Source organism: Bombus flavifrons, chromosome 3 (genome assembly GCF_040668555.2).
Source record: "Bombus flavifrons isolate JBK064 chromosome 3, iyBomFlav1_principal, whole genome shotgun sequence".
Lineage (NCBI taxonomy): Eukaryota > Metazoa > Arthropoda > Insecta > Hymenoptera > Apidae > Bombus > Bombus flavifrons.
This window is the reverse complement of record NC_138444.1, coordinates 5,564,583-5,590,876: the sequence shown is the minus strand read 5'-3', so window position 1 is coordinate 5,590,876 and position 26,294 is coordinate 5,564,583. Positions and strand designations below refer to the sequence as shown.

The 26,294-nt window shown below is 34.5% G+C and overlaps 2 protein-coding genes across 2 annotated transcripts in view; one reads left to right on the top strand and one right to left on the bottom strand.

The window, feature by feature from the left end:
• Positions 1-26,294, top strand: part of Fur2 (furin-like protease 2) — a 421,029-nt gene that overhangs the window by 4,882 nt on the left and 389,853 nt on the right. Inside the window, exon 2 of the mRNA XM_069110225.1 lies at positions 2,879-3,452. Coding sequence (XP_068966326.1) covers positions 3,258-3,452 — 195 coding nt within the window. The 5' untranslated portion in view covers positions 2,879-3,257. The remainder of the gene's footprint in view (positions 1-2,878; positions 3,453-26,294) is intronic.
• RpS17 (ribosomal protein S17) overlaps positions 1-26,294 on the bottom strand; it is a 63,276-nt gene that overhangs the window by 7,338 nt on the left and 29,644 nt on the right. The window lies entirely within an intron of this gene.

Sequence of the window (26,294 nt, the reverse complement as noted above, 5' to 3'; positions counted from 1 at the left end):
AGAATGAACCTGTCGCACGATAAATACCCGAAAAATGTAGCGAGAGTTCAGACAAAAACCACTTACAAGCAGTTTAAAGAAGAAATGAGAAGATACGAAGAATTGCGGTGGTTAATAGACGAATTACGAGTGCTAACGTATTTTAACAAACATAAGTCGGCGCGTTTTTCACTATATGCGATTTCAATATGAAATAGGAAGCAAAAAGCAAAAATACACGGAGAAATATTTCATAAATGTTCATATTTGAACTTGAATAAAAATGTTCCGCTAAGAAGAGATTTTCGCAAGAAAAAGTATCGGACGAATATTTCATTGCTTTTTTCTTTCTTGATTTCTTCGCTAAGCTTTCTTCTTCTTTATTCTTCACCCGTGTTCTTTACACGCTATTTAAATTCGATCGTCGAAAGAAGTTTGCTGGTGCTCGGTTTTGCGCGAACAACCCTTTCGTAGAATTCTATTTTGCTGCTGCGAATGGGAAGAACATTGCTGGTGGTTAATTGCTAGAAAATTGGTAGATTCTATTCGAACGGTTGGCGACGTCGTTCCCTTCTGTGTGTGGCATTCGCGGAATCACGAGACGCTTATCAATCCTGGTTAATCGTTCCGCAATCTTGCCTCCCGATTGAACTCATTATCAAGTCGTTGCATTTTACGCGAAATTCCTGTGTATCATGTGCGTTCTGCAGATTCTCGCACCTTCAAATTTTTCACAAATAGATAAAACTAGTTTGTTTAATATTTGAAAATTCGGAGCTACCTGGAACGTATTGGAGTTCGATAGCCATGTTTAAAGTAATCTGTACTATACGCCATTACACGTGTAACGTTGTTTTTCAGAAATTTTCGAAAGAACAAAATGGCAAATATTGTGGATTTTCTCCTATAGATTGGCATTGTGCGGGTTAAAAATATCTGAATCTTGACGTCATCGACGCCAAGCATAACGCTAAGTTCTGTCAGTGATCCGATTATGTACTGGTTAAGTAACGCTCTGGTTATTGGTTCGTTGGTGCGGTTCAACGTTTGTTCCTGAAAGTTACATGGTATTTGTTTAAATCGTTGCTTGTTCGTTTGGCTTGTACGAATAGGAGTGTGTATCTGACAGGTATAATATTTAGCGGTAGAAACCGTAGTAAATAAGGAACATGGAAAGCTGATCATATTCGTTAGTCGGCATTAGTATGTTGTGTCTATAAAAAGTATCTTGATGCTTAACGTTACGTACGAAGGCATCATACGTGGCATCGTGAGAGTTCTTGTCAATGTTCTGATGGGTAAAAGTGACTCGACTGCAATTTCTCTTCTTATATAATCCTTAAAAGCGACAGCCAGGTGTTAGTTTTTCATGGCTTTTTATTTTAGTGGAAACTTTCGTTCTCATTTTTGATGTACAGTGATCTAATTTCCATTAGAGACATAAATCATTTGCATATATTCGATCGAATATTCATATTTTGAAATTTATCCTACAAAAACAGGTTCATGCGGACAAGATTATTAAAAGAATATTTACAAGCGGGAAATTTAAATTTTAGTGAGGTTCCGCACCAGGATTTGATATGTTTGCGCAATGTTTTTTTTCGCTGCAAATGAAAAATGGTTTTCAGATGTGTAGCATCGGCTTCAGTGGACTGCGACATATGTAGATTGCAGCATTTATGAAATGCGTGTGGATAGTATCTATAGCAAAACTCCAATATTTCCAGCAGTTATACAAAACCAATTTTCCTCTGTAAGGTGTGATTTTCCAAAAAAAACTCGTTTTTTTTTTAGAACAGGGAATAACGTATTAAATTCATATTCTGATATTGAATATACGCCATTCATCAATTATTGGTACACATTTTATTTGCTATAGTATCTCCTTATTTATTAATCGATTAGATCCAATCAGTTAGGTTGGTATATTAAATTTTGTATCATTTATTACTAGGTTTCATATAACTAGAATTTAATACTATGAAAATGAAATGTATATGATAACACCCTGTCGTATATTGGAAAGTAAAGGCACGTACCAATGGCCAATAATTTTTGTAGCCACTTGTGTTACTATTATAGGTTATTACGACCAATAATTTTTTCAATTATTTCTCTCATGAAACTACACACACTTTTGGTATTCCACGCGTGCTGTCTTTCAAATTCTAACATCCGAATATTGGGATACCCTGTTTGTGATGATTCACCCGTTATCATGTCGCGTCTCTGTATTCCGATTCTATGGAGATACACAGAATCCAGAGAGTTTCATGGATGACTTTAATATAGTTTTCGAAATCTTTCGAAGGACGCTCTCTGCTCTGTACGTGGCAAAAGAGAACGTGGGCGGGAGGAGCCGAGACCATCGTGCAAGCGCTGGATTTTATCGAGCCTTTTCTTGTATGTCTTTTGCGACGACACGAGTGAAGTACAAGGAAACATTTTATTGGTTTTCAATTTTTAAATTGCTGTTCCGTTCGTGGTTCTTTGCGCGATCGTTTTAAATGCATTGTAATTCAAACGCTGACCGTCCAGTGTTTTGTTACAGGCTACTACAACATTCCTGTTATACGAGCTTCTTTCAGGGAAGTTTTTTTAGACGTTTCAACAATACAGGAAGACTTTTAATGCTATATCAAAATTTTTGTATATACCTGATATTGAAACGAGAAGTCGCGCATAAAAATTCTTTCATATTTTCATTAATTAAGCTTCAGAAATGTCGATATAAAATCCAGCATGTGTACAAAACTCGGGGAGGATCCTTTTGATAATAATTAACATCGTTAAACCGCAAACATCCCGACGACATCCTTCTGGCGTCGTGACTTGAATGCTGGCCATTTTTTTTCAATCGTACTATTAATTTTCCCTCTCTGTTTCTTGGTTACAGATAAGAACAGCAACGACCGAAGAATTCAGAGTCGAAATCGTTCCGTTAGTGTCGTGTCGGGTGTCACCATTTTGACGTATTCAACGTCTTTTTTTTCTCTTTATCCTCTTCCTTCGTGTCATTCGGATGCGGCGAAACATTCGTGGCAATGGTATACGGAAATTAAGTGAAGATTCTCCACTCCTGCTGGATTTCACGGGAAATTTAATATTCTCGAATTGCGTATTCTGCTCGTGAATCCTCGACGTTTGAAAATATTATAGTTTCGATAGGCGAATCGGAATTCGTAACGCGAAGTAACGGGGTAGAAAAAGTAAAGAAGTACGCGGTGTTTAAAAAATAGTAGTATAACATATCTTGTCCATTCGGCGACGACGAGATGATCATCGTTCAGGGCGGTTCGTTGTGCGTGTTGTTAGTGGTGTTGATCGGTGCTCTGTTGGTAAAGTCGGAACCTGGACCACGATCGCGACCTACGCCGATTTTCAGCAACCAGTTCGCAGTTTACATCCCGGATGGACCGGATGTCGCCGCAGAAATTGCCGCCAAGTATGGTTTCGACAATTATGGACAGGTGAGTCTCGATCTTTCTTTTTATATCTCGCCGTTAGCATGCTAAAATGGAATGATTGACTATTCTTATGGGATGAGTAGTTCGCAAACCACATTGATCAGCTCCATAGATCGAAGACCAGAAAAGAGTGACGATGTTGCAAACACTATCTCTCAAGTAGCCATTTACCTCGAAATTTGTCACTATTTTTGGAAAATTGAACATCAATCGAGTATTTGTTTAGTGAAATGAAATATCTGCTGCTTAATATTCTAATTAACTTTTACATCTGTTTGACAAATTTTACTGTAACGGACTCTTATGCGATACAATTTAAAATCAATTTTTGCTTGTCGATTTAATGGCTTTTGTAAATTTTATTTCCATTGAACGCGAAATGTAACAAATTGAGAATGCATTTCTTTCTCAATATTTTATATATAGCGCTGTTTAATAATATTTTGGCGATTTCAAACATCACGCATTTGCTAGACAGATTTAAAATCAAGATATAAACGAAAAACGCGATGATCACTGGAGCACTTTGAGAGACTTTATCTTGGTCGTCGTCTTTCAGTCACTTCAGTTTAAGCGGTCTCGATTAACTACATAATTTAAGCCCATTATTCGTGCGTGTTCAACTCAGCACGATTCAAAAACGCCACGATCAAAATTCATTACAAAAGTTTTGCGGTTATCGCCACGGATTGACATAGTTTTGATAACAGGTTTCAGGTTTTACTTTCGCGTGTTTCCAACTCGATGCTCGTGTTGTTTCGTCTATTAAAAAAACTTACAGGACACTTTGGCCATTTCACAATTAAAAGTTTTTCTGGTAGTTACGCGTTACGCAGATTGCGATAAAAACAATCTTTCTCGTGATAACGTTCGAGCTGTAGAAGTTTTATCGTGGCTTGTTTCACGATTCGCGTGTACCAGTGTGAAGAATGAATAGCGACGAAACCAAGTTCAATATGTACTTAGAAATTTTAATGAAATTCAATACCAAAGGCTACCAATACTACTCCAAAGATATTTCTTACCTATGTGTGCGGTTCGAGTTTTCGTTAAATTTCAAAAATCTGTAAACAACTATTCAGATGCTTGAACAAATTCTTACGTCTTCAAATTTCCCTTTCAAACTAAAAAAATCCCAACTTTCGAATTCTCGAATATTCGAGTTTCATTAAATATTAGATATGTAATAACACATAATCCGTATTATGAACGCAATGTAACATCGTGAAGCCCTTCCATTATTATCGTGCTTGTGATTTCATAATTTCCATTCATTCTATTTATAGTTGATGTTATGTGTTTCCAATGATAAACTCTTTCTATCGGTAGTTATCAGGAGATGTTAGGGAATAGTGCGTATAGCATTGCTCAATTTTGAGAATATGTTCTGTTCGCCGCTATTGTTCCAAAGTAGTTATTGTAATAGTGTGGAAGTAGTCCCGTGGGAGGAATTAAGAGGGATGGCTCGTTACACGGTTCTCAGAGACTTGGTGTATCGGTATTCGATAGTTTATTAACCTTGACCATCGAACTTACTTTAATCACCTGCACTTTTCTGCCAACTCTAATTATTCATCTTAATGCTGTTGAATAATCCATGATAGTCGAGAATCCCTTCATACGATTTACCTTCTCTTTACTTTATATTATTCATTCTTATTCCAAGTCTTACTACGAATCAGTTAATCGCTTCTCAAATGTTATTTTTATCGCTTGAAATAATCTGTGCATTAAGAAATCGTCTATTTATTAACTCTGCAACCTTCGTTATTCTCTTGCGCCAACTTTATAAAGAAACTTTCGAAACTTTTTCAAACACAATGAAACAAAATTGTCAGTTAAATTTTATCCATAAAATTGCCGTGAAATTAAACTATAGCGCTGGTGAATGTACATCGACCAACGCAACGCAAGCAGCAACTTTAAACTTCGGATTAGTTAAGGTCAGACATCAGTTTGTTAAATGGAGCGGATAGGGCGAAGGTATAAAAACTTGTGCCGATAATTATTCCAAGGGAAGGACACTAATTACCTGCATTAGCTAGATCAAGGTTTAAAATACGGCTAGTTAAATACAGTTATAGCGAACTTTCATTATTAACCATTATGTACTTCCAAACAACAAACATTTTTCTTCTCCTATTTTACGAATAATATATTTCGCCATTCAGAAAATATATAATACATTTCGGTCGTTTCGTTTTCGCACAGAACAGAATACAATACGAAAATATTTAATACCGAGAGGACTGGGAAAATTCGTTTCCCTATTTTTTCGAGACACCCTATACGTTACATACTTTTACCACAAAAAGTAATAGCATTTTTACACGTAGGTGTAATGGACGCGTGCTATCACTGGATCACAGTGTCCTTTCCACGAGCGTTTCGCAAAGTATCGTTCGCGGCCCTCGATGACGATCACATCGAAAAAATTTTACAGCTGCTTCAAACCAGGCCGCTGTTCGAACCGGAATGGTTATCGCCACCTAAAAGTCTCATGATCCTCAAACTATATATCACGTTTAGCCCCCATATAGCTACTACAAATTTCACTATTTGCATTCCCGATCCAAGCTTTTGCGATCGTTAAACTGTATACAATTTGTTGCTGAATGTTCTCTATGATACTTGATTTGACTATTAAAAATCCTCTTTCGCAACAGTACAGCTTATTCGGTGGAATAACGATATAACGTAGAAATAACGACTTTAGGAAAATCGAGTTTGAACGCTTTAATCGTTATAATCGTTGCAATTTTGTAAGAACGTCTCATTAACTCTGATACTCGAGTATCGCAACAGTGATAATAAAATTTCAAGACGTAAAAGTACTACACATATAATACAATTCATGAAACGTATCGAAAAGTGTTCAGATACTTTCGTCCACCTGTATAGCGTGTAGCTATGTATAGAGTGTGCGAATTTCACGATCTGCATTCGTGATTCTGACTTTTGTGACCGTCAAACTGCGTTCGTTTGCGGCTACACTTTTATGCAGCCACTGGACGCCGCATCCCTTTTCGTTATTCGATTGGGAAAAAATTCATCGTGTCAACTATCAGGGGAGATATTTCGTGACTGCAACTAATTTGCGACCCTTGTTATGCCAACAACTGAATAAAAAACCATTGGAATTAAGTTTACTGCTAGCGTGAATTGCGTCCGATATTTTCCACCGCTCGTATCTTCGTCCATTTGTCAAGGTTTTTGGATGTTCCGCTATTCAATTTTTCGCTGCTGTATACCGGGCCAATCAGTCTGTATTTTGTGTATCTTTCTGCGTGCAGCACCTGTATTTAATGGAGAAAAATATACATGTCTAGAAAACGTATCTGTGGTAGGTTAATTCCTATAATTTGATGTTACGATAATATATAATAACATAATATGAATTCTTAATAATTAGCTCTGGTGTTACCTATATTAGTGATAGCATTTCGATAATTATAAGTCGATTTTGTCTTAAAAATTTGAGTTAAAAGTTTTAATTTAATTAATGATCTTAGACTGTGTAGTTTGTGATTGGAGGAAAATCATAAAGCAAAGATTCAAATGATCAGTAAGAGAATTAAATGCAGAATCAAATATCGTGACGAAGTAAAATTGACGTAGATACATATACAGAAAAATTTGTATTTTGATATCGTAGTTCAAATTAAAATTAAATTTTATCATGATTAATCTTTGCCACTACTTAACCTGTGGTCGATATATAAATGTAACTCCACGTTACAAGACAACGAATTAATAATGCCTGAATTATTCATATCTCTGCTAGCAGTAGACGTTGAATTTTCATTATGCCTCCAGCGTAGTAAATATTAATATCTACAATTTCCACGCACTCAGGTAATCAAACCACCGGTACTATCCGCAAATAGTATTACGTTTACTATCATTTATTATTACTATCCTTACTATTATCCTCTCGATAAACCGAAAACCTTAATCTTCTATGTTCCCAAATAGGTGCATTAAACATTTCGCGTTCGATATACCAAATAATATACGAACAAAACAACGCCATGTTTTGCCATACTGTTAATAATTAAAATTTAGAGTAGCCATCTGTATCTTCGTTTATTTAATTTCGAAGAAACTTCTATATACGTTTTTAAATCGATTTCTTTGTTCAGTATAATCATTCTAATCGTATTTCATTACAATGCTAATGAAATTTCAAAATGTTTCATATGTTTCATACAATATGTGGATGGAAAGTTACCAATGCTAAATATCGAAGCATTTTCGCTCTATTATGTGTCTAAATCTTCGTGGAACCACGATAATTTCCGCGTTTTCCACGACTCCTCGCGGCGTTTGGTGGAATTTCCATCATCTTGACTGGTAGAACCTGCACACAGGCTACATTTCTCCAGCAGCCAAAGTTTTTATCTCACCAGGGATGACGTACGGTTAAAGTATCCTTTCTCTCTATTTCTCTAGGTGCCCCGCTTCTTTTCGGAGCGTTTTATCGGCGCGATTCTTTTCCATGTTGAACTGCGCGATAGGTTGGCGAACAAAAGAACGAAACAAAAGGGCGAAAAAAGAGCGGAGGAGTATCGAAGAGGTAGAAGAACGGTGTGTTGTTGGGACGTAAATGCGTCATGAGATGGAAGTTTATTACCAGTTTCTGGCAAATGCGGCTTCTGTTTGTTTCGGACGCATCGCGATCATTGCAACGAGCTATGTTCGCGCTCGCGGTTCAACTATGTTTTTTTTTCATTTGTTCTCCGTTCTCGAGTTTTTCGTCGTAAATCTTCAAATGTATCCTAGATGGCCTTTTTTTGCGTTCGTGTGCTTTGGTACAGATAGAAAGTTTGCAGCTTTTTCACTTGTTGTAAGACGCACCTAGCTTCGAATAATTTGATTCGTGTGTTTGATTGTTTAAAACTACGCCGGATTCCACTGTCAAATGAAATTTCTTTCTCTCTTGAAAAAATCTACAACTAGATAGATAGATAGATGATAGTTCAAAGGATACTTATGTACAATTTCAATGACTGCGCTTTTTCGATTCGTTTTTAATTGTCAAGTATTCATTTGTAAAACTCACGAACACACATTGTTAAACAATAATCGACACGAAATATTTATTCTTAAGAGTCATTCATACTAGGAAATTTTCAAAGCGAAATTTCCGACACTCGCGTCATGGATTTTAAACATTCAGTTTCGAATGGCTACCGCGTAATCGTCGGTCAGCTTGAAAAATGGTGGACGGATGCAGGAATTAACGCGAAAGCGTGTTAAATGTAGGTTTCTTTGATCGCGCGCTGCGTGGTTTTGCTCTCGGTGAAATTTCGTCACATTTTATCGTCAGTGATTTGACTCGCTCTTTTTTTTTGTATTCCGCGGTATTTATTTTGTGCAGTTTTGAGGTCAACGAGTTTTGTGTTATGTGACTCGTTTCGACGATTGACGACTCTTTTGGGGTAACGATATCGATAGTTTGCTGCTTTTTAACGTTTAGGTCGTTTGTCTTTCGTTCAGAAATTGTTGCGATTTTACGATTGATGTGTTCGTTACAAATCGTGAGTGTAAGAACGACATTTTTACGATAAACAATCGATTTATTATCGTAAGACGACTGGAAGAAGCATTTTTCTTTCAGAAATAAGAAGTAAAGCTTGAAAGTAATAGAAAAATATTATTTTATCTTTTATAAGTTAATTCAACTAATTAATTCAATTAATAACTAGGAAACTAGCTAACAAATAACTTACAAAAATACAATGATAAATATCGTGGTATGTATCGTTTTAATCGATAACAATCATGTTTGCATTCTTTATTTCGCGTTTGCATTAAATTTCCGTTTATTTATGTTATTCTATACTCACGGCGGAGAAAACGGAAACGAAATGAAATTGGTATTCACGATCGTCGATTTGTATTCAAGCTTTCATTTTATTGTCTCTTCTAAAAGACAAAAGATGAACGATTTACATTGATCGTCAAAGACTTCTGATGATTCACGAGTTTCCACGTTACAATGGAATTGTTTTCTTTGAATCTCTAAACTTTATATCATCAGATTTATGGAAATTCGAAGTCGGAACGTTTGTGGATATACAGAATGCAATTAGACGAATATAAAGATTGTATTCAGCGTTTCATTCATGCAAATTTCTCTTCCATTTAACGGTATGGTAATAAGTAAATGTGTACTATAAAAGCTACGGTCCATCTGCATTTTGTTCTATGTAAGTTTTATTCTTCTTAAACTCTGTTGCAATAAATAATGAGAAACATTCGAGGTTCTATGGATCACGAACGTTGCCTAGTAACTTTACCCGTTACTGGCTCGATCCTTCTTTGTCTATCGTAGCAAAAGGAGCTGTGGACAGCTCTCTAGATGGGAGAGGTCTATCTAGAAGGCATTGGATATCTACAATCACCGTATCCAATATGGTGGGGAATCGATTTAAACGTGTTTTGATGGTCGTTGTTGCTATATAGGACGTTGGTACGGCAATGTGTCTCGTTTGCTCCAGAAAAGTTCACTCGTGGATGTAATATTAAGGCGAGGCCGCTCAGAGAAAGGATTTCGTGTTTCTCACGTGTGGGTGCCGCCCAGGTATCTCGGCATACCTATTTGTCTACATTTCTCTTTTATGCTACGCTTTATAAGACCCTTCTCCTCCATCTAATCGATATTATTAGGGAAATTTTATGAATCTTACAAAGTTCTTTATATTATGAATTTACTATTTTTCTAGCTAGAGGATTTAAACTTAAATCGAGCAGAATCGAATTTGTAAATTACAGGTTTCTATGTGTTATAACAAAGATCGTTTATCGTCTATCGTTTTATCTTTCTATAAATGCAAATTCAACGTAAAGGGAGAGACGGTTATTTTTCCAAGTAACAATGACGAACGTGTTCAAACGTGCTCGAATATAAACTTAAATACTGGCACTTTTCGAGTGAAATTCAATAGTTAGAATAGCATTACCCAGGGGATAACCCAATAAGCCAAAGTGCAGGTACTTCGCGTCGAGAGCGAGAGTCGAACTGCGCAACCGTTGCGAAACTGTTCCTCCGAGTCGAGTTTTAAGCAAAAGAAAACGAAGGAAACAGGAAGGCGATACAGACTGTATGATTCCGGCGACCATTTCAAACGCTAAAATAATTTCGTCCGAATTACACGCGGATGTTTTATAACCACCTTGAGGCTAATGGTAAACAGTTGTTCGTACGCGTGGCTGACGAACAGAAAATAATAGAAAAATGTAACGTGACATTTTCTAGCGTGGAAAATGTAATAATTTTCCGAAGAAGCTTCACGTCGACGAGTATTTACTGCAGCGATGACAACTTGGTAGGTTTTGAAAGTTTACAGAATTCAATTCATAAAAGGTACAAAGAACAACCGCTTTTACGTTAATAATTCTAAGATCGTAAATTTCTAATTATTATTTAATTATTTTGCTAATTTTTAAAGAAACTGGAGCATGATCATACCGTTTGTGATAGGAAATGTTCTTTTTAGATTTTGAATGGATTTGACATTTAAGCTATGAATGACTGTCTTGAAATTTGATACGGATGATTCCTATACCATAGAGTTTATGGTCTATGGTATAGACATAGACCATAGGCCACAGGATCTAATAACGACCCTGGGTCAGGGAATTCGATATAGATAACATCGACATTATGGAACTCGATAGTCACAACTTTGTGATTACGGAACCTGATACAAAGAACGCAAATGCTATAGAACTATATATGTATAGCTACGTCGAAGATCGTACAGTATTTTAGTAGAGAAATTCGAGTATAACGAAGAACAATATAAAAGGTGTTCTCAAACTGATAATGCAATTCGGAAGCTGATGAATCGATGTACGTAAAAAAGAATAAATCGAAAGTGTACACATAATGATATCTTTCTGTAGGAATCTTCTTTTTTGAATAAACTGACGTTGGATCATGACATTAACATTAGAAATTTGTTTACAAGTTGTATATGTTATGTAATAGCATTCGAACATTATCGAAACTGGTTTGGTATCAGCATAATCGTGCATAGGACATCATCGAAACAGGTTTCGGATTGAAGAACTTTACACAAATACCTCTGAATTCATTAAAGCCCGCTATACGCTGTCTTTAACTTATACAATTTTATAATCGATAATATAACGAGTTATTTCGAAATTTTAATCCTAGCATCTCGTGTAGATAAATTCAAGTTCGTTAGAATCCGATTTCTACAGGGCGTTTCTTTTAATTGAAAATGGTAGAATATTTCAGGAAAGATTAAAGTTATCAAAGAAATGTTTTAACAAAAGTTGTTTGGTTCGAAAAGGGACATCGCATTACGCAAATTGGTTTTTTTTTTGCATGTCGAGCAGTGGGGAAGATATAAAAGCGACGTCATCTTTTTAAATGGAATCATATATCTCTTAATATATTGATCGATCCATCTTGGAATTTTCTATAAAAAATATTCATCTATTTATACCGAAAAATTATTAGATTATCAAATATTTTATCTTTAATTTGCCAAATTGAACGATTTAACGACGCGCAGCGGTATTATTGTCTTTACGTTGTCTTTGTCTTCCACACGTTAAATTTTACAAATTGAAGTTAAAATACCTGCTAAACTAGTAGTTTCTCAACAAATAGACTAATAGGGAATGTCAAGATGGATCGATTAATGTATTAGGTTGTCCGAAAAGTGTCTTTCTTTCGCAAACGTGTTTTTTACAACAGCGCACCTTCATACAAACATGAAACCAAGTCTGTGAAATGTCGCGGTGTTTATCTCAACAGAACAAAATGGAACGTACGTAATTTGACAAAATAATATAAAACAAAAAACGTTACGTGTCTATTATTTTCTCATAAAACGAAAGAAACTTTTCGGACAACCTAATATTAAAAAATATATGGTCCGTATAAAAGAGTAAACTTGGCTTCAAAATCTCCCCCGCTACTGAATCTGAAAAAAATAATTTACCCCATTATAAACAACTTTTGTTAAAACATTTTTTGATAACTTTAATTCGTCGTGAGATATTCCACCGTTTCCAGCTAAACGAAATACCCATAAACGTTCACAAACTGTTCCGTCTTCAAGACTCATATTTCTTAAACAACAAAATACTATCGCGAATCTCTATATTCTCTCGAATCTCAATTTTCTATAACACATCCTCAAGGGTTATAATAATGCTCCACGTTTCCAAAGTTTCGGATATTATATCAAACAACTTCCGAATTATTATTAGTATCATTTTTCAAAATAATCGATGTCTGGCTTTGTGACTATTGTGTTCTAAAACGCAAATAATCTACTTGTAAGTTAAATAATCAAATATTTATTATTATAAATATTTTAATAGATTAATATAAATATTTATTATTTAAGTTGATTAATAACTACTTCCGTATTTAATTGTATTTTTGTATCCTATTACACTTGTACATGTTCGTAGGCTTATACACTGTTACCTACACACACATATCCGCGTTTGTTATAATTAGCTACCCTTGTTAGTTAGTTACTTAATCTTCGTTAGCTGACAATAAGCCAAACCCGGACTGGTTATCGTCGCCAATTTCTACCTCTCGTAGATAGCATAAAAGAGTTCAGTTGGAAACATAGAACGAAATAAAACGGATTTCTGGCGTATTTCACCAAAAGAAATCGATATACTTAAATATGTTACGTATAAAGAAATACACAATATGGTACGGACAGTTTCTTTGCAAGTAGAGACGCAGAGGAGATCTAGGGTTCAATTTTGTCATTTTTTTTTAAATTGGGTGTCCAATTCTTTCCGCTGGATCTCGATAGAACAGAGAATTCAGAGTATAAAAGTACTAAGGACGCATAAGATTTTCGACAAGAAGAAAGAATTGGGAAGCGGTGATTTATATTTTCTGGTCGACTGCTCCGATGGTGTCGATGTTCGTGAGAAGTCGGGGCTTGGTCGGTTGAAAAATGTTTTTATTTCGTCGTTGGGGAAAAGTGGAGACCGCGAAGAGAAGGTGTTCACCCTTGGCTTGGAGGTGGATACGCCATATAGGTGCCGGATGTCGGATTTATGCCTGCTCGACAATTTCCGCGAATCGTTTCACCTCGACAGACCGAGGAAAATCAGTTTTCTTCCACACGAAAATGTCAGGACAGCCGACATGGAAATACTTGACTTTCCCTCGAGTTTTGCCTCGACTCCTCTTTCCTTTCTCTGTTTCGAATCTCCTTTCTATTTCCCGCGAATTAACGTCGTAATTTTATCCGATTACGAGCATTCTATTGAAGTTAATGGCGAATCATTGTTATTTTTGGTCTTGGAAAAAATCTACAGCTGGTTTTAAATAAATTTGTATACATTTATGGGAAATTTCAAGCGCAAATATCCATGGAATATATAAAATACTCAGTGTATTATACTTGTTGTAATAACTGCATTTTATGACTAAAAAGTCAGTTCGAAATTTTCAGTTTCTGCACCAGTACGAGATAGGTACAAGATATCACGCAACAAAGTCTGATTAGAAGTATGCAAAATTGAATAAGTTGAGCTTATTAAAAAATAGAAGGGAGCAATATTTCTATAGTATTTCCTCGTTAGTAAAGAACTTATTACAATATCTTGCTGTTTTAAGCTTGATTGCGACATAGTTAAAAGATTGCAAAGAAATTGGAAATCCTATTATGTGTACAGCAGCGCCCAGAATTTTAATTTCAGTATAAAAGCTAGCGCGTATTTGTGTGCACGTGTACAACCGCAATACCATGAAATAGCGTGATGCAGTTAAAAATAATATCGTTACGCTTTCCTGTGTAAAATCATGGTATCGCGTTATGCCACGATTTTATCGGGAAAAAATTCTCGGCCAGCTTGTGAACTGCGTCGATATCACTGTTACCGAGTACATAATCGCTATAGTTTGCGGTTTGTAGAAACGAAAATTCGTAATTAGTTTAAACCAATGGCCCAATTTTAAATGTTTCCATACTTTTCTTCGTTTATTTTTATTCGCCTTATTCATTGAAAAACATATGCTTTCTATGTTTCTTAATTTTTCTCAGTTTTCGTGTTACATACTTGATGGTTCAATATGAAATAGTTGAAGAGGCGATAATTAATAGTTCATTACAGTTTTATAGTCAAAACATTTTGCAGTCTCCCGTTACACGGGATTCTACTGTATATCATAGTACACAAGGCATTCTAGAAAATGAATCGTCAGACGCAATCATTTACACATTTCACCCACGTCTACAAATAAACAAACATTGACGAACTACTATTCGCGAATCCCGTTACCGCTCGAACGTCATCTTACCGTCAAACAGAAATTTCAGCGTGGACTCTCGAGCAGAAACTCGTCACGTGGCTGTGCGTCTGTTGCGTGAACAGGCCTCGGTATTGGTTGCTGAAAGAAACCGGTAACTTCAGAACCGACGGAACCCGTTTACCAGCGATATACCGTTGCACAGATGCGGCTCTGCTCTCTGGATCGAGAGCATGCCTATGTTCGAGCCGAGCAAAAGAGAACACAAAAACCACCGCAGCAGGACTCACCGCACAGTCTCCTCTCCTTCTTCTTTCCTGACTTTCTCCTCGTTCTTTCACCCTTTTCCACGCTACTCTCGATTTCTTCTTCGTTCCCTTCTTTCTGTATACATACTTGGTTTTGCCACTGGCATGTTTTGATTTGCGTTTCTGTTATATACATATATATATTTACTGTCCAGTTGGTTCTGGTTCTCTGCGTGAGCTCTTTTTTTGGATGTGGTTTGATTGTATCATATTATTTTGGTTCCTTCTCTGTGAGTTCACGCTTCCTGGTTCGTGTTCCAGAGTACTACATACTTTTTATATTCGGTATAAGAGTATCGGAGAGTTTTTTTCGATGAATTCTTGAGTTAGTTCTCTTCTGTTCTTCTTTATTGTATGCTGCGTATTGCGTCTTTCTTCCTTTTTATCTTTATTTAACATCGCTTGCCTTTTATGCCATGATTTCTTCTCAGTTATAATATGTGATGGGCTTAATATTTGCTGTTTTAACGTTGAAGTATCGTGTACAACTTGTATTGAATAATTCCTAACATCTGCTATGATTTGAAATTGAAATCAGGATTAAAATTGATCATCGTCACACGTGCGGCCTACTTTCGTCTACTAACGCAATTTTGTCTTTTCGCTTGCCACATTGAGGTAGATGTACGGTGTGTGAATATTGGTATCTTTGTTTGAATATTATTTTATTCGATGTGTGGTCATCGATAAACATACGAAATTTCCTTACATCAAAATTTGTCGAATCTATCTGACTCTATTTTATTCTATCTCTATTTCCCTCGTTGATGGGTTTCTTTCGTGGTTTCTTTCCCAATGTGACCAGCGGTGTCGTAACGAGACATCCAGTCCCATAGGGAACATATTCGCGCATAGTCGTTGAAAGAAGTTCACTTGTACGCGAATCCATGGTAATTTCAAGAAGTGTTACGTTGATTATATTCGAGGGAATTGCCGCCCTCTGCAAGAATTACGGTTCCGAACGATTCACGATTCACAATCGGTGAGTTTCGTCCAAATATTCGGAGCTTTTCTTTACTTTCTTTTCTGCCCATTTAGCTACTTAAAATTCACCTTTGAATTACTTTTATTTAATTTCTAAGAATCGTGATACTAATGTATTGTCAAAATTTTGGGTCTACGCTACCTATATATCAGATTCTGTAAGACATACTATTAATTATTATTTTTTTACAGTGTATTATTTTATTATTATAAATAAGTATTATTAGTAAGTATAATAAATAAGTATTATTTTTTTACATACAATTTCTACTCTACTTTAGATTCTTTAGATTATTATTCTTATTTTGTTAATAGTAGGTTTATTTTTATGAAACCTTGAGATTCTCCTAAAATGACATTTGGTGGCTTTCTAAGTTAGAATTGATATTTGTGATAATATCTTCGAGAAATGGATGGGTTATTAGATATTACCTATTCCATGTTTTTATTCCAATTCATATGATTTTATAGATTACATGAACTATATGGACATATGAATTTAACACTGACCGTATTTCACCAATTGCTTAGAAAATATTATACTTTACTCGATAATTCGATGGTACATTTGAACGTAAAAAATCTCCGTGTTATATCGTTATAAGCAGTGTAGCAATCATGGCTTACATGCTTTTCTTGTTACAAGCAAATTGGCTGATGTTGCGTTCATAAACGTCAATTAAACGAGAGTTACAATGGTAGCACATGTTAAGCAACCTTTTTAAGCGATTCCAACAATACGACCAAAGTTTTGACAAATCAAAAAGAAAGTCTGACCAGAAACTTTTCAAAAGTCGCCGAATTATACCTAAAACTGAATTTCTTCAGGTTTGAAATTACAAAGTTCAAGTAGCTTCGAAGTTGAAGAACCGAGTGGGCCATTAGAGTTCAAAAAGTCTTCGAGTTATATAAAATTAACCCAAAGCTCTTTCTTCGTTCTATAACTTTTCTCGAGAAAAATATTTTTAAAACGCGTTGTCAGGTTGGAATTTTGTTGCTCTTCTTTTTTTGGGGTGGGGGTTTCCTCAATCTCGTCATTTTCATCATTTTCCGTAATTTCGTTAAAAAATTCGTACAGCTAACGTTTTTACCACATATCTTATATTTAATGAGTTCACGTAGACTTTTGTGATCGATTGTACATACTATTATAAGTACCTAATGTGGCCAGATTGTTTTATAATCGACTGTACATGCGAAAAATATGTTGACACTCGAATGAATTGCATCGTTAGCATTATTTGTAAGAATTATTTGCCATTGTTCACATACGCGAACGAAATCTCAATCAAAATAAAAATGAAGTGTCGAATAACCATCGAAGTGACATTATTAATTCGCTGGTGCAAAGAAATTGCATTCCATGCCTGGAATTTCGACACAAAAGGCATTAGACGCACAATGGTCTATAAAATATTTCGCAAGAATGCGGTGATAATACTATAAAGTTAATACCGAGAAAACAAGATATAGAATAAATAAATACAGTGACTGTAGAAAATGCGGAGGTCAATTCCGATAGTTCAAAACTGAATCTATTGCAAAACGTTCAACTACAAAGTCCATGCTACTACGGAGAGTACATACATATAATAAATTCAATTATGGATACACATTTTACTTCAATTACCTACAGTTACACTAATATATAGCACGCGAAGAATTAAATCTGATTCGCGTACAAAACCCTTCCTAAGGAAACAGTAACTAAAAGTCAGCGTAATAATCAATGCCGTTAAACTTGCTCTAGTAACAAAGTAATAGTCCATCAAACAGGGTATTGTCATACTCCGTAATGTCACTAATGACTAATCAAAAAGTATCCATCGTACAAGGTTTACAATCCGTCAACGTTAGCAATTATCTATGATCTATCCTATCAGTCTACCAGTCATCCTTGAAACTATAAAAGAGATCTCGTTGGCAGAACTGTGCGTATAGTTGCCCACGAAAGTATTTGAATATTTAACGAACGTTTAATAAAACATTTTGAAATTTCATTAGCACTGTAACGAGACACGACTAACATGCTTATATCGATCTTTGAAACCAATCTAAAAGTGTATATAGAAACTACATGATCAATGCAACTGTGTATACAGCGAGAGAGTTTTTAGTACAAAGATATATTCCAAGCTTCACCAAGCCTCATAATAGAGCTAATAAAATTTCAAAATATGTATTTCGTATAATAAACGTAGTATATTTATAAAAGATATATGCTATAAGTATTCGTATAGTTTCCTAAGCAACTGTATAATATCACGAACACGAATCGTAAAGTTGGTGATTGGGTCTGATCCCCTCTCCCATAGACCGTTCTCTATCTGTGCATTGGCACGTCCGCTCTCTGATGCTACATACGTTCCGGTGACTACCGTAAACGTAAATTCAAGGACGGCACGAGCACGTCAAGCCTTTGCACCATCGACGATTCGAGGCAGCCATGTATTTCGATGGCCAATAAAATCTCGCCGCTGGAAAATCCAAGCATGGACCAGTTTTCAAATGGATGTTACGGCCGGGAAATTTCTCGTGGAATGGCACGATTGTGATATGAGATGTCGTGGATATAATTCGCCTTCTATCCACTCACATTCTCCATGATCCAATCTCGATATCGTCGATATCGTATGTTGATGACTTGTTTATCAGATGGAGCGCGGCTTCCTTTTGTACGTATGAATGAAAGAGTTACGATAATTTGTTTCTAATCTTAATTTGATTTCGTTGCGAGATAATCAACTCTAAACGTTTCTGAAAATTCAAATAATGTCAGATTTCTACGAAACCGTGTATTTCAGGATTTAGAAGTATACATTTTTATTCGATTGTCCTACTGCTTTTATAATCTCTGCGAATTAATATGTTCGTAATAAATATTTTCTATCTTCATACTTATATATTCTTTGTATACTTATATATGGGGAATCCGTATAAAGGGTTTCTACTATATCATTCATAAAATATTGTCAGTATAAAGAATCAAGCTCAGTGGAATGTATATTTCACAAAATTTATTAATTATAAGATATATGTGCATCCAGACTGATTCTCTGCTTACCATATATTTTATGCATAAATGAAATTGAAGATGTGTATGGAATTATCTAAAGCCGTGATTAATTTATCATAATTATGGCTTCGTGTAATTATTCTGAAGCATATCGTCATGCTTGGTTATGATCAAATAATTTTCATTAGTTTATTCTCTTCAGGTAGAACATATATTGTTATTATTTTTTTTTACATAATCTATTGTTTTACATAGGTTTATTGCAGTTTAGTTTAATTATAGCGCACAGCGTGATAGCGTACACGCGTGTAGAATTCAGTGTGAACGTAACAGTGTAATCTTGTCAGAACATTGTATTCTCGCTTGTGTGGGAATGCGTAGTGTTAGTTATAGAAGCCAACACGAGATAGGGAACTTGAGAATTGTGAAAATGTAACATTGGGACATCGACGAATCCATGAAAATTGAAAAATTAAAACGTCACCTGTAATACGTACATATCTGATAAAGATGCATATTAAACATGTGCTGGTTACTATTTTATTGATTATTAAATTCAAAATTACGTATCTGTTAAATATTAAAAAATAAAAATCATATATGTGTAGTAATGAAATTAAAAATGTTTCTTCTTTTATAGGTGAGTTCATTCGAAAGATTCTCATTTCCATCTGAATATCGTAGAGTGAGTACGTAATTTTTCTACATGTTGAATCATTTTGGCTTCAAAATTAATAGTCATCCAACCAGTTACCAATATAATATAATACGATCTTTGAAATATTCTCTTCATATATTTTTCCCTTATCGTTAAATCAAAACTCTAGAAGCTTTCCAATTTAATTGGGAAAACTCTGAAAGCTGTACAGGTTTCAATTTTATTGGCACACGATGAACTAAATAAAGGATACATAAAAAGTATACAGGAAAGTTTGGAAATTTGAATGTGAATTCAAATTTAATCATCCTATCACTTTTTCTCAGTTTCACAAATCATTATTATCGTATTATTTGTTTTGTAATTGACAAACACTTTCTAAGTAGAAACTGTAATTTATGCCTAATTTATTTATACTTTGCCATTAGATGCAGCAAAGTACATATTACAGGTCAAAATATGGCGAAACGTTTTAGTTATGTCCTGCGAACTATAATTATTTCGCGTAATTTCACGAAATGCTGTTTATAGTTTGCATCCGTGGTTCAAAGCGTTGTTTAAATTAATTTTCGAGGAAACTTCCTTCCTGTAATAATTCAGGCATTGCTTGAACTGCAGTTTGGTCACCATTATCGACTTTGTTCGCGTATAGCCGAATAATTGTCCAACATGGTTCTTGCATTTTCTCATAGTCTCACATCTCAGTTTCTAATGTTTCTATTACCGTATACATTTGGTACCCATTTACTAACACAACACTCGAACGTGTCGGGCTAATTAATTCTCAAATAGTACTGCAGCTTTCTAAATGATCGTAATAATTCATGTTAGGTTACTAAAAGTTAGGATATTTAATGTTATATTATATTTTACATTCCGCGCAATAGAAATTAGTAATAAAATTAAATGAAATTAAAAGCTCGGAAATTATTATGATTCTTGACGATTAATGAATGACCTAATATCAGTTAAGAGTGAAGTGAATATAATTTCTAAAAAGTACACTTCCTTTATCAGACTATGAAATATTTCCATAGAATTAAAGTCATTTTGTCATCTTAAATTATACTATTATACAAATACAAGTTTTAATCTTTTGCATCTTTCTGTTGCTAGAATTCATTATCATATTAATTAATATTTGTATTCTGAATGAAGTTATAATAAGTTTACGTTTTATTCGAAATTTATTACATATTTCGTATTCGGAAACTTTTTAAATTTTTATTTGATCTTTAATGCATACATACATACATACATATAACAAAATATACATATTACATGTTGGGAATTTCAGTCGATACTCGATACATATTAACTGTTTACGAATATCCTTTTTCTAGCCATTTTGAACAGCATATAATAGTACATATTTGCTACTTCCGTTCCTTGATATTACTCTGCTTCGTCATATCATTTCCGTTTGTGCTACATAACTATTTCAGTAACAGATAGAAACGCAAGATACTCTGTTCAATATCTTAACATTTAATTGTATATTTTAATTATATACTTCGTAAAATAATCTTGATTAGTTCCAAGAGTCTAGAGTCATAAAACCTTTACGAGGAAAACGTACCGCGAGTCTGCGAGGTAAAATAAAAAAATAATCGAAAATGTTAGTGATTTTTCGTGTAGGAAAAGTATTTCGTTCAAAGCAGAAGAATGGTGGAAAGGAAAGGGAAATCCTATGCATCTTAAACGTGGCCGTTTCTCACGGACTATCCTATTTTGTTTTTACCAAAACGTCGGATCGTGAGTCGATCGTGGAAACACGTCTTCTCGTTGTTTGCGCGTACTCTCGAGGAGCCTGCTAGGTAAATAATTCAAGTCGCGAATACTCGGAATAAAGGAGGTCTGAGACTTCCGTGTGCCTTTTCTTGCAGTCAGCCAAACTTTTGTCGTGCACTAATTTTTTTATCCATTTTATAAAACGTTATAACTGAAACAATTTTATTGTCGCTAATTTGCTATCTATGAAATTCATTGATTACTTTTCTAGAAATTTATGTAATGTAATGTGTCTCTGTGTGCGTAATTTTAGCATATTATTCAAAAAAAGACATTAACATTTTCGTGGGGACCGTGCTTATTGTAATACATATGTTCCACACATAATGTAGCATCAGCTGGTGTTCCTATTGCTATTGCTGTAGTGGAGATACTACAAGAGGAATTCTCTAAGCTCTTCGAGCTTAACCCGGATGACGTTATCTTAAACGAAGATAGAGATCTGGCAGTATTTAAAAATTAAAAATAACTACGAACTATTTTGAATATTGAGAATATAATAATGAAGGCCCTCGATGCGTTTTATATTAAGTGACGTATCCAAAATACATGAGAGAGGGAAGAGAATGCGGAGGAATCGTTAATTTATTAATTCTCATCAAACAAAGTTAGATTACTTCCGTTTCTTCCGGTAGCGAGGAAGATTGTCCACACAAAAGCCAGGCAAAGTCCGGAAGCAGCTCTAGGAAATTGAGAAATTGGGTGAAAATTAATATACCGCGCCGGCTTTGCCACAGCAGAAAATTCAGTAGCCAGTGGAATCACGTTCTTCGACGACTCTCGAAATATAGATATAAATATCGTCGAAAGGTTGCTTTCAAATATCGTTGCTTCGTTTGAGTATCTGCGTGCAGAAGCGAAGATCCTTTCGTTTCCCTTTAACTTATACCAACGTGATATCGTGTGCTTGTGTAGGAATAAATATCGAGCTGTTGATAATTTCAGATTCCAAATGTTTTGAACGGTTAATGAACAAAAATGTTCGTAGCTATACCTATACTTATCCAGGAAAGCGAAAAATTGTTCTACCTTCCAATCTTTTTAAACAAAATATTTTTTATTTGTTATTTTTCCAATTTCTTTATTCTTATTCAATTTATTAGATCGTAATTCGGTTTTCAGTTGGTAAATTAGTAAGATTCGGTAAGAAAATTATTACAAATATTGTTCGGAATTTTGACAGGCCGTCCGTTTATGACACGGACAGATCCATTCTCTTCTTTATTAAATTCCGAATTACATGCCCTCCCCGAGCTGTGAACCTAATGACTTGGAGGTCAGGTAAAAAACTCTGGGAAATGTTCAGCCGGAAAGGCACGATGAACAGACGAAACCCAACGGCTGGTAGGGAGAATCTGCAACGTAGGAGAACAGTTCATCATCAGATATCGTACCGTGCGGGTGAAATACTTCACTCCCAACAGGATCTTACCATCGCCGTGTTCATAACATTACACTTTACTTTTATACAAGTGCAAATACAGTGCTAAATTACTCCAACACTCAATCTATTAAACTTCCTCCACCTTGAGCGTTAAGTCATTCGAGGTACGCGATATCGACCGATCGGTTTAACCTGACCGGTTGCTCTTTAGTCGAGAATTCGCACAAAATATCGTTGTCTTCTTCCCTGTACTAAATTAAAGTAGAGATTACGTCTAATAATTAGAAAATAAAAAATAAAGTTTGTGAAAATAGAATAGCATCCTTGCTGTTATTTTATATTAATCGTTTAATTTCTGAGTCGTCGAGGAAATTATGATTGCAGATAGCTGCATCTACTAGGCCGGATGTCTATCAGTTTAATGTCGCTTAGTACTCTTAATATTTTTGACCCAAAAAACTTTTCGTCCTATAAAGATCTTTTTTAAGATTATTTCCAAGAATTTTTGTCTTAGTGATTACATAATGAATGGCTCTCCAAATTTATACGAATTTATATAGTTGTTAAATTTTATGCAATTAAAATTATATAGTTACTTTATAAATGGATTTATTTTCAACATTTCTATCTTTTTCTTTTAACTATTTATACAAAAATCATTGATTCATCTGATATATGCAGAATTTTATAATCAGGTAACCTAAAAAATCTTTCTATCTCTGTAACATTCGTTTCAAGGAATCGATGTAATCCATTGTTTATGCAAATGCGATTTGTCTTCTGATCTCTTTCTAATTGAACGAGAACGAGCGTTTTCTCAGTGTTCGCGATATAACGGCGAAGAAGCTGAGATGCATATTCATGGTTAGTATGCATGATGAATTTCAAGCGAAGAATAACACGACTGCTGCTGCCACGAAAAAAGGATGTTTGCAAATTTCACGGTATGGCCTGGCATCGTTAAACATCTCAACTTCCACCTTCAAGGCGTAAATCTCGCAAACACCTTCAATCCTGGTTTGGAGAAACTGCAGAAATTTTCATTCACCTTTTGTACTCTTTCTAAATTATTAGATTGCTAATTTAAAGTCTAGTAATTTAATTTAATTTATACATCCATTAAAACTATATAATTTCAACGTTAAAAAAAAAATAGTAATAAACCAAGGAAGTGCTTTAAAATAATTAATCTGAAGCCTTTTTGTCAAACAATCTTGTTGACGGATTCTCTAGAAAATTCACGACGAAGCGCATACATAATCTTCCGATATTCTTGTTCTTCCCTACCGTTCCTCCCCGATAACTTTGTCTATTTATCACGACGGTGACTCTAATGTGATGGTCCATGTGGCGGTTGGTAAGAAAAGATAACAAATCAATATTCGTTTATACGAATATATATATTATATAATATAAAACGTTTCGAATAGAAAACGCGAGTGCTTTAAAATATCGTCGTAACTCTTTTTACTATTACAAATTTCAATGAGTATGATATTTGGACAAAATAATTCAACTGAAATCCGTTACTTTGAAAATATTTTCCGTTCCGAGTCAGTTCTCTTGCTTTACCGCTCACAATCAGTTGCTCTTTCCTGTGTACATACAGTGTGTAGCTCCATCGCCACGCACATAATCCAAACCAAGTTTCTTGGAGAATTTTCACGCGCGTCAAATAGCGATTGTACCTAGAGCATCACGATTTCCTATTTCCGCCGAAATTCTGTCACCCATGAATGCATATTGTCAACGCATTCGATTAATTTCCCGGGAAGCCTAACAATCCTGTCGTCCTTGCTAAATCTTGACGCTAAGCAATATGCACGCTGCACTTGAAGTCGATTATGTAGTTAATGACAATGCACCTTGTTAATAGAATTTTGTTTGATTAACGCCATTGCTTAAATACATTGGAATAAATTGCCCAATAATTTGTAGTAACGTTATTTGTCTATAATTAGATTTTTAAATACAATGAAATTTCCTATAGTTACAACAAATATTTCGAAATAGGTGTGTATTTGCTAATAATGTAGTGAACGTGTAATATCGGAAATGCATTTGATAACACGAAAGTTGTGTAGGTACATGGTTGTAACCGTCTTTTATCCAACTATTCATAATTTATACAACATTCATGAATTTTAATAATGCTTTTGTGCAATATCATTCTGAAATACATATTAATTTCCGTGAATAAATTTCTATAATAATTAACGATCTTAATACAAATGAATGTGATATTACGAATCAACAAATTTAACGGATATTTTATAGTCGTATAATTTTTGCCGGGAATATCGGTAATGTTCAACAATATTTAACTATTGTAAATATAAATATGAATATAAATACATCTAAATATAGATATAAATATTAATATAATATTCTATATGTTCATATACTACATAAAATCTATGCATTTTCGCGCTTCTAAAATTACCATAAATGCATAAACATCCGCATTTTAATTGTGATAAATCTGATCTTGGAAATAACATCAATTTGATGTTTCTTCTAATTTCTCCGTTTAGGATGTTCTCAGAGAAACTTTTTAGAGATAGGAATGTGAAAGCACTAATTAGATTGTTTTAAATGGCTTTATCAATTTTGTAGTCTCGCTGCCCAGATCTCTGTCGTATGATGCGCAATTACGTTAGGTGGGGAGATCGTCCTCGATTTGGAATATCGTTTCGAGATTCAATACTGTATGTATGTATTTCGAGTTTCTGCGAAATAATATTTAGATATATTTATAAGTATCACTGGGATATTAGCGGATGAAATTTGAAATTTTATATTGAAGATCCAATAATAGGGTCATTTAAAGCTGAAATGAATGAATTAATTAACGAATATGTTTTATATTCACAATAATTTATCACAATAAAGTAAAAATTAATAGAACTTTTAAAAATGCAATGGAAAAACTTTATACGTTTATTAGTTATTAAAGGCTTTATAAGACTTTATTTACATAATTGCTTAGATATTTGTTATCATTATATGTTATAGTTTGCTTGAAATGAAAAGTACAAAAGAAATGAGATGGATTTTTTAAATTGTTTTCCTATGATATTGTTGCATAAAGTCATTAAAATAACTTTAAAGTGTTTTATTATATTTACAAGAATCGTGTGTTTAAGTGTTAAGAAAGTGTAATAATTTTTTCGTTGTTATCAGATGTTGATATAGAAACAGTAATAGGGAATGATCGGTTAATTTTGTTAAGCATTTCTGCGTCTCGTTTTGTGCTGTTGCTACTGATTTTGTAATAAAGCCCCCTGGGAACGTCAACACCCAACAAATGTTATATCTATGCTACAGAAAGATCAATATTTTGTTATTCCGTCGATTCTAAAACGTGTGCATCCACGATTGTAACAGAATGTAGTCTAGACACATTTCGGTAAATATTATATTTAGTATTTGTAA